Source organism: Alexandromys fortis, unplaced genomic scaffold, assembly GCF_014885135.2.
Source record: "Alexandromys fortis isolate MF-2015 unplaced genomic scaffold, M_Fortis_MF-2015_v1.1 scaffold_1, whole genome shotgun sequence".
NCBI lineage: Eukaryota > Metazoa > Chordata > Mammalia > Rodentia > Cricetidae > Alexandromys > Alexandromys fortis.
Genome location: NW_026067927.1, coordinates 13,966,295 through 13,975,933, shown reverse-complemented (window position 1 = coordinate 13,975,933; position 9,639 = coordinate 13,966,295). Strand labels below are relative to the sequence as shown.

General features: G+C 50.0%; 1 protein-coding gene across 3 annotated transcripts in view; it reads left to right on the top strand.

Annotated features, from left to right (window-relative positions):
- The window catches only part of Ces4a (carboxylesterase 4A), a 17,000-nt gene extending 9,257 nt beyond the window's left edge, over positions 1-7,743 (top strand). Inside the window, exons 3-14 of one of the 3 annotated variants that reach the window (XM_050144311.1) lie at positions 521-662; positions 770-903; positions 1,147-1,300; positions 2,727-2,831; positions 2,911-3,015; positions 3,150-3,188; positions 3,717-3,857; positions 4,279-4,359; positions 4,868-5,024; positions 5,635-5,766; positions 5,944-6,016; positions 7,110-7,743. In XM_050144311.1, the coding sequence (XP_050000268.1) occupies positions 521-662; positions 770-903; positions 1,147-1,300; positions 2,727-2,831; positions 2,911-3,015; positions 3,150-3,188; positions 3,717-3,857; positions 4,279-4,359; positions 4,868-5,024; positions 5,635-5,766; positions 5,944-6,016; positions 7,110-7,260 (1,414 nt within the window). In that variant the 3' untranslated portion in view covers positions 7,261-7,743. Of the gene's footprint in view, positions 1-520; positions 663-769; positions 930-1,145; positions 1,301-2,726; positions 2,832-2,910; positions 3,016-3,149; positions 3,189-3,716; positions 3,858-4,278; positions 4,360-4,867; positions 5,025-5,634; positions 5,767-5,943; positions 6,017-7,109 lie in introns of those variants that run through there. The other 2 variants (XM_050144312.1, XM_050144313.1) reach the window with 2 other exon arrangements.
- The last annotated feature ends 1,896 nt before the right edge of the window (positions 7,744-9,639 follow it).

Genomic DNA, 9,639 nt, shown 5'->3' with positions numbered 1-9,639 from the left:
CATTGCAGTCGAGAGTGGAGAAAGGTCTGCAGGACACAGATGGAGGGCCCATACGAAGGAGTACCATTTGAGCCGGCCTAAGCAGAAGTGTAGACCACAGATTTTCTGGTCTTGACAGGATGGTGGCCCTGTGTTTGGAGTAGGGAAACACGTTCTAGAGTGTTCCTTGGCCCGCCTGGAAGACAAGAGAGTCTGGGAGGGTGGGGCACGAAGGCAGAGAGTTACCTACCTAGAGCACCCAAATTTTGGCCTTAATCAAATCGGCAGTCTCCAGCAACAGCAAAGACTACCCAGGCTAAGGGGGTGTAGGTCAAGATGCATGGTAGAAGGAAGGATGGATTCTGGAGAGACGCGCCTGCCTCACGGTCCTGGACCTGACCACTGGTGAAAGCCTCCAGGAAGCATGCACACACGCACAGAGTCTGCCAGGTTTTTGTCTTAGGCTGTCGCCCGTCATTGCTGACCCTGGGGTTGGAAGCATTCTCTTCGCTGCCAATATAAATTCACTGCATGCTCACAGGTGCCTTCAGGAAACCTGGGGACAGGTAACCTCCATGTACTTGAACACGCGGAAGCAGTATGAATGGCTGCACTTCAGCGAGGACTGTCTCTACCTGAATGTTTATGCCCCAGTGCTAGCGCCTGGGGACCCTCTGCTGCCGGTGAGTACTCTGTTTTACACACACACACACACACACACACACACACACACACACACACACCACTACAGTACAGCCCAGCTCAGGCTTTGGAGACCTTTCTTGCCCAGGTGATGGTTTGGTTTCCGGGAGGCGCCTTCCTCGTCGGCTCTGCTTCCACCTACGAAGGCTCGGAGTTAGCCGCCCGCGAGAAAGTGGTGCTGGTGTTTCTGCAGTACAGGCTGGGCATCCTAGGCTTCTTCAGGTGGGCCTTGGACCAGGGGCGGGGCCTTCACCTATCTGCCATAGACTCAGAAAGTGGGGGACTGGAGGAAGGGGGCTTGGTCCGTGGGCGGGATCGAGTGAAGAGGGTAGTTCAAGCTCTGAAGACTCTGGATACTCTCATGAGCGAGCAAGTCTAAGGAAGCCTTAGATGGGGAACCATGACAGCTCTCTGAATCCTGACGATCAAATTTGGAAACACTGACCATGAATCTCGTGTGCCTAGCACGGGCGACAGCCAAGCCCGCGGAAACTGGGGGCTGCTGGACCAGATAGCGGCTCTGCACTGGGTTCAGGAGAACATCGAGGCCTTTGGTGGAGACCCGGACAGTGTAACACTATTCGGTCAGTCGGCGGGAGCTATGAGCATCTCGGGACTGGTGAGTGTGATTTCCACTAGACCAGCAGAGACACAAGCCAGCATGTTACCACAGTGCACAGGCTCGTATGCAGACCTGTGTCCACAAACCAGCATTTCACCCCTGCTAAGGATACCATTCACACCAGGGGCACAACCCCTCATAGCCAAGGGTGCTTTCTCTTCAAGAGGTCACCATCAAGGGTGACCTAGCGACATAGTAAATTTGAAAACAATATAGACTACATAAAACCCTGTCTCTCTCTCTCTCTCTCTCTCTCTCTCTCTCTCTCTCTCTCTCTCTCTCACACACACACACACACACACACACACACACATCAAATCCAAAAAGACAGGCAGATCTGTAGTCCCAGCATTCCCGTGGCAGACCTGAAATGCCGGAACTATACAGGCCTCCCTGTTCTGAACTAACAAGTTAATTGGTAATAAATAATATCAAAGTCCAAGGAGAAAAGCGTTGCCATCCTCATCTCACAGATGAAGACCCCCACGCAGAGAAGAGAAGCACCTCTCTCCAGTTCAGTGTCCTAGAGAGCCCGGACGGGTTTTTCTGTGTGGTCTGGTTTGGCTCGGATCTTTTTGTTGTTGTTTGTTGACACTGGGTCTCACTCTGCTTCCCTTGCTGGCCACAGACTTGGTATTTAACCAAGCTAGTCTGGAATTTGCTATGTAGACAAGGTTGGCCTCAAACTTGTGGCTTGCAGCCAGCCTCCTGAGAGCAGGGACAGATGTTAAGCAGGGAAGTGATAAGATCAGACGTGGATTTAGAGAGGTCTCTGTCTTTCTTCTGCATGGAGCTGACATAGGAAAAAGCAGGAAGTCGGGCTTGGAGGCCCAGCTGGAAGGTGGGGGAGTAGGGTTTATCCCAGAGGAATAATGAGGGTAGGAAGGATGGAGAATAAAGGGAGATTGCTGAGTGGTTCACAAGGCCAAATGGTCAGGAATGACTGGAATAGCTGCATGTGGCAGAGGGCAGAAGAGGGACAGCCCCCAAGCTGGGTGGATAATGTCAAAAGAGAAGGTTCTACCCAGTTGGAGATTGACTAGAACAGGTTTGAGACACATAAATTCTGAGGTGTCCAAATGACTTCTCTGAAAGAGCTGTTAGCATAGGTAATTGGAGCTGTGACTATGGGGTTCCACCCACCCTTGCTTGTAAACTGTAGCAGAGAAAAAAAAAAGCCCTATGCATATCAACAGATCACCTCCCATATCCTCAGGTCAACTCTGGGACCTCTAGAGCCCACTGCATAGATCAAGAACTGAAAGGTGCTGGCTTTAAGTCTAGGACTCTAGCGAAGATCCATGGCTCCCGCCAAGATGCTTATCTCTCAGGCTACTCAGAAAGAGTTAGGCAGGCACTGGAAACAACTCAGTTGCCCCTATTTATGGATCTCATGGGTGTTCTGTGCTTCCAATCCCTACAGCTGATGTCACCCCTTGCCCAAGGTCTATTCCATCGGGCCATTTCCCAGAGCGGTACTGCGATACTGAAAGTCTTCATCATGTCTGATCCATTGAAGGCAGCCAAGGTGGGTACCACTCCTCTCCCAGGGCTCAACAAGAGGGAAGAAGGATGGAGGCATCCCTAGACACCCTTTCTCTCTACAGAAGGTTGCTCACGTGGCTGGCTGCGACCACGACAACACAAAGATCATGGTAGCATGCCTGAGGGCTCTATCGGGGAATGAGGTGATGCACGTTTCCAAGAGGATGGTAGGTAGAACATTCCAGTTGTCTTCCCTTTCAGCCTATGGACTATAGCCGCCAGTAGATACGTCCCCAGGGGGCCTGTCTCTAGAACACATTGGGGAGTTTCTTTTGATCCTATCTCTTTCTCTCTTTTATAGGCATTCTTTCACGTCAACCTCAAGAAAGATCCAAACGATGTGAGTAAGCAGTGGCCTGGAACTTGAGAGTTCATTGAATACCTACTGTGTGCCAGGTCCTTGTGATGCTTGAGGAACTATGCAGGCCAATTTCCCTTCCCTAGTGGGTCGGACGCCCCACTGGAGAGAGACACAATAAGTCCTATAAATAAGTAAACTACTCAGCTTCCTAGAAGGTAATAGCAACAAGGGGAGGGATCAGGCATGGTGAGAGGTATAGAATTTAAAATAGAATCAATAATATTTGTCTCATTGAAGGGCTAGTTCATAAGGATTTTCAAGAGCTATGGAATGAACTGTGAGCATGTCTGGAGCAAGCATCTGAAGTCTCAGTAGCTGGTCCTGTCTGCCCTGGTCCCTCCTGACACTCACCTTCCTAAGTGTAATTGTGGGCAATCTCAGTTTTTACCAAAAGAGCTTAAGCTAGGCCAGGTCCTGAGACAGACCTGATGAGCTGAGCATCCAAGTCACACAGGCCTCCAGAGAGTATGTGGAATGACTAGCTGGAAAACGCCCCTGGTCTTGCAGATGGTATGGTTCCTGAGCCCTGTGGTGGATGGTGTGGTGTTCCCAGAGGACCCTGTGGTGCTCCTGACCAGCGGGCAGGTTACCCCTGTGCCCTACCTTTTAGGTGTCAACAATGTGGAGTTCGAGTGGAGCTTGCCTTTTGTGAGTGGATGGGAAAGGTGCTCTCTCAGAGGGTTTGTAAAGGGATGCCCCTTGAGCAGTGTTTGGGTACCAAGTTAGATCTCAGTGGCCCCACTGAGGATGCAGAAGTTACCTGTATTCCTTGTGCAGGGACAGTTGGCCAGGAATGATAGAGAGGCATTGGGAGAGGTGTAGTCAACCCCTGAGCCTGCTAACAACTATACACCTTATGGGCCTCCTTTACTCCCTGTGTGAGGGCAAGTGCCATAGCTCAAGACAGGCCCTCCCAGTGCTGCTTCAGCTCAGAACCAGGTGGTGATGACAGACAGTGAGCAGGGCAGGGTGTGGGTCTTGCCTGGGCTATGCCTTGTCTGAGAATTCTACATGCAGACAGGCAAGAGCTCAGGCCTGATTCATCCCTGGGTCCTTTTCTTGTGATCAGCTCTTGAAGCTCCAGCTGACTCAGCACGCAATGAACGAAAAATACCTCACCAAACTGCTTTGGAGTTCCAGCACCCTGCTGGTGAGGGGTCCCATGGTTGGGTTGTTTAGTATGTGACCAGGACTAAATACCACACACGCTTCTTTAAGAACGTAGGGCTTGCTCTGCACAAGGGTTCCTGAGATAGGAAAGCCCTCAAGGAATTTGACGTGGGATGAGATGGTTGCTGATGGGCAAGGTCATAGGAGGCAGTTCTCCTGGGGCAAAAGTGTGGGGGGGCGGTAAGAATCAATGAAGATTGTGGGGCAGTGGTGGCACATGCCCTTACAGCACTTGGTAGGCAGAGAGGCAGGTGGATCTCTGTGAGTTCAAGGCCAGCCTGGTCTACAGAGTGAGTTCCAGGACAGCCAGGGCTACACAGAGAAATCATGTCTTAAAAAAAAAAAAAGCATCAGTAGGATGAAGACCATCATAGAAACCCCATTCCCCAAAGTCCTGGAGAGTTGAGGCTGGGTGTAAGCCAATGGTGCACACACCCCTGGCCAGCTGGTATAGCAGGCCTCAGGGTGGGTCTTGCGTCCTGGCCCAGAATATCACTAAGGAGCAGATCCCACTGGTGATGAAGGAGTACTTGATTGACGCTGCCGTTAAGCATGACTGGAAGACGGTCCGCAACCACTTGCTAGATCTAATTGGAGATGCCACCTTCGTGTACTCCACCCTTCAAGCCGCACGCTACCACCGGGGTATGAGGCCCCTGAGAGTAACCACATTGCTCCCCTTCACTGTCCAGCTGAGCTGCTTCCAACGGGAGTCACCAGCTCTTCCCCCACCTGCTTCATACTTTGGGCTATCCTAGAACTCAAAGAGGCCACAGAGAAGGCAGCAAGCCAGAGGAAGAGCTGTCCCTGAGGAATAAGGGCAAAACCTCAACCACCCTACTGGAGAAAGCTGGGGGGGGGGGCGGGGAGCAGAGACAGTACCCTAGGTTAAGAGGACGGGCTTAAGAATAACTTAAAAGGCAGGCTGACTGGGCTTGGGAATATGAGAATGAGAGGTCAAAGGTGAGGCTGGAAAGGACAGCCATTAAAGGCCCTTAAATACCATGTCCGGAACAGAAAGCTCAAAAGAGGGAAAAAGACAGCTTCCAAGAGCCTTGGCATGATGAGGAACTGCCGCTCAGAGAGTTTGAGTGGCACACTGGTGGCTAGTGCAGGCAGGATTCGAACTTGCCCCATGACTGACTGTAAACCTGAAGGCCTGCCCTATGTTGATGGGTGGGACGCATTGGGTCGATGGGAACTTAGCTCAGGTGAAGGCTCTTCCTGCAGCTCTCACCTGTTTCATTATTCACAGATGCTGGCTTCCCTGTCTATCTGTATGAGTTCAAGCACCGTGCTCCTTCAGGCATAATTGTCAAACTTCGACACGATGGGGCAGACCATGGAGACGAGCTTGCCTATATCTTCGGAAGCCCTTTCTCCAAAGGTCCTAATGCCCTACCTGACACCTAATCTCCCCACCAGGCATGAAGACCCACACCTCCATTGGCTGACCACAGGGAACTATCTAGTCCCTCGTGTGGAATGTACCCCTCCCCCATTCAGAGTGGGAGGCTGGTACCCCCAGCTCTTTCCAAAACACCATATCCTCTTCTGCCCCCAGGCTCATCCACCAGTGAGGAAAAGGAATTTAGCCTCCAGATAATGAAATACTGGGCCAACTTTGCCCGCACTGGGTGAGTCTAGCCCCTTACACATATAAACAATACTAGGGCCACAGGAACTAGACAGTCAAGCCCGGGCCCTTCTTTTCCTTGTCAGTCATGGAGTCCTTAATGTCCCTAGAATGTGTCTCCTCTGTCCCACGATGCACACTCTTCATTCATTCATCCAGTAGTATCTCAACAATGTTCTCCTTTGTATCTGACCCTGGTACTGGAAGCTGGGGTTCAAGGATGTCCTAAGCATGTGCTACATCCTCCTCACCCCACTATATGAAAATCAAATTCCAAACAGGCACAATGGGAGCTGTCCCACTGGGATCACTGGGCCATAGGGAGCATCAAGGAGGGGTCTGGCCCTTTTTGATTGGCAGAGGTGGCTTCAAGTGAAGGTGACACTTTAACTGAACTTTGGGTCCCCCATGCATATTTTACTAGGCCTACTTTCTCTCCCCCATCATCCTGTAACACTCTGAAGTATCATCTAATCAGATTACTCACTTGCTTAAAACCCTTGCTCCTAGCTGGGCGGTGGTGATGCACATCTTTAATCCCAGCACTCAGGAGGCAGAGACAGGTGGATCTCTTTGAGTTCGAGGCTAGCCTGGTCTACAGAGTGAGCTCCAGGACAGGCTCCAAAGCTACAGAGAAACCCGGTCTCAAAAAGCAACAACAACAACAACAACAAAAAGTGTTCATGTTCTCAGAGTAAATCTCCATTCTCTTAGCTTGTCGTGAAAAGCCAAGAATCTTTCCTATGCCGTCATCATTCTCCTGCACACATACCCTCTTTATACCTTTATATTTTCCCTAACCTTGTACTGCCTGGAAGCTCACCTCTGCCACCTCCTTCCCTGGGGGTTGCTATGCAGCCTACACTGGCCTCAAACTCACAATTTCCTGCCATCACCTCCCCAGCGCTGTGATATAAGTGTTCAGCATCCATCACACCAGCTCTCCTACTCTTTCACAAGATCTGTCTAAGCATCATTGCCGCAAAGCCTTCCTGGATCTCAGCTTCCCACGGGAGAGTAGATGAAGGAAAGGTAAGAGGGACAAGCTGAATAAACAGGAGTATGACACTAATCTCTTTCCACCTTGGGATTAGGGACCCCAATGACAGAACGCTGCCCTACTGGCCACGCTTTGACAAGAATGAAAAGTACCAGCAGTTGGACTTCGATACAAGTGTGGGTGTGAAGCTCAAAGAGAAAAAGATGGCTTTCTGGAGAAGGCTGCACCAGCCTCAGAAAACTTAGAAGCAGCAGCAACCCTGAGAGTAACCAAGCAAGAGAGAACTATCCTACCATCCTGCCTCAAGGAGATTGGCCCTGGATATGTCTGAGGACAGCAGTCCTGTCTACTGAATGTGGGACCTGGAGATGCTCCTGGCTGCCTTCAGGCTATAGCTGGAGCCCCAGTCCGTCATGTGGGGCTCAGCACCACCTGTCCAGCCTGACACCCCATAGATCACTGTCTACACCAGGCCAGGGACTTTTCATCACACTGTGCTCTGCCCCCTCAGCCTCAGGATAATCTCTTCTCTCTCTTTTCCAGGTCCTCTTACCCCTCATGATGTTTTCAGACCCCTCTTATGGAGGGTTCACACAGGCTGTCACTTTCTGTCATTGCACCCTGCCATCATTGATCATCTACCCTGTCCAACCTGCCTGCTCGTGCTTGCCTCGAGGACCCAGACAATCTATTCATGGCATGGGGCAAAGCTTTGATGGCTTGGGATCTGTTCCCCTACCCACACTCATCTCCCCTGGGGCCCTTCAAAAGCCTGTACCTAGGGACAATGCTCAATAAAAATGGGTTCTTCTCATCCTGAATTTCTCTCTCTCTGTAAAATAATTGGGTGAAATGGATGTTATCTCAGTTTCTCTTAGAGTAATAAAATGTTGCTACTTGCTGCTTTTTGGGCTGTACTTGCTAGAAGGGCTGAAGCAAAGTCACTTAGGGTGCAAAAATTCAGTTAGTGCCAGATGTGGTGGTTTCTAAAGGAGGTAGCCCCCTCAGAGTCAGCACAGGACATACACAGACACCAAATTCTCAGCACGAAGGAGATTTATTACCCTAGAGGGAAAAGGGGAGATGGGCTGCAAAGATGGCAGCAGCAGCAGCAGCAGCAGCAGCAGCAGCAGCAGCAGCAGCAGCAGCAGCAAGGAGGAGGTTTTCTCAGGAGTGAGTGTTTGTTTGCTTGTTTGGGGATTGTTTCTTGTTTTTGTTTTAGATTGTTTATTGATTTGGTTGGTTGATTGACTGGTTTTTCTCTTTTTTAATATTTATTTATTTATTCATTATGGATACAATATTCTGTCTGTGTGTATGTCTGCAGGCCAGAAGAGGGTACTAGAACTCATTACAGATGGTTGTGAGCCACCATGTGGTTGCCGGGAATTGAACTCAGGACCTTTGGAAGAGCAGGCAATGCTCTTAACCACTGAGCCATCTCTCCAGCCCGGATTGACTGGTTTTTTCAAGACAGGATTTCTCTGTAGAGCCCTGGCTTTCCTGGAACTTGCTCTGTAGACCAGGCTGGCCTCAAATTCAGAGATCCACCTGCCTCTGCCTCCCAAGGACTGGGATTAAAGGCGTGGGACACTACCACCCATCAGGAGCAGGCTTTTAAGGGGGAAAAAAGGAGGGGGGATCTGTCTAGGGTGAGTTGGTAAATCCTGATTGGACATGTTACCAAATAATTAATTTTGATTGTTGGATCTTAGTATTCTGTCTGAGGAATGAGTCAGTGGCTAGATAAGGGAATGGCCCTTGGGGACTAGCTTTAGAAATTGAATCTAATGGTTTTTCAGCAAGGGGGAGAATAGGAACTTGTCAGCACCATGTTTGCTGTGCATGGGCCTGCTAGAGCCCTTCAGTAGTGAACACCTGTAATCTCAGCATTTGAAAAGTGAGAAAAGGGAATCCAGGTGTCCAAGGTCAACTTCAGCTACACATAGTTTGAGTCCAGCCTAGACAACATAAGACTACATCTCAACAACAGCAAAACAGAAAGAAAAGTTTGGCTTGCTCCTTCTCTATCTCCAGTGCATCATGCCTCTCCCACAAGGGTATCATCAGGACACCACACCTCATGCTCAAATACATTTAGGCCCAACCCTCCCATCCTCCTCACTCTCCTGAACACATCCGAACCTTTTTGTTTGTTTGTTTTTGAGACCGTCTCACTTTGTAGCTCTGGCTAACCTAGGACTTGTGTTGACAGGGCTGGCCTTGAACTGCCTCTGCCTCCAGAGTGTTGGGATTAAGGCGTGACCATCAGTTTTCGTCAGCTTTCTTCCATTTGGGGGGGGGGGGGGAACCAGGTCTTCTGCCTCAGCTTCCTGAATACTACGATTACAAGAGTGGGCCACCAAATTCAGACCCATCATCTTTTTTAATATGCTTATTCAAACCAGGCATGGTGGCACACACCACAGAGGTAGACAGACCTCTGTAAGTTCCAGGCCAGCCGGGTCTACAAAGAGAATTCCAAGACAGCCAGAGCTACATAGAGAAACCCTATCTCGAAAAAGAAGCACACACGCACTTATTCATTTATTATTTGTTTATGTTTTAGTGTGGGGGTTGTGTGTGTGTGTGTGTGTGTTACTGTGCCTGTGTGAAGGTCAGAA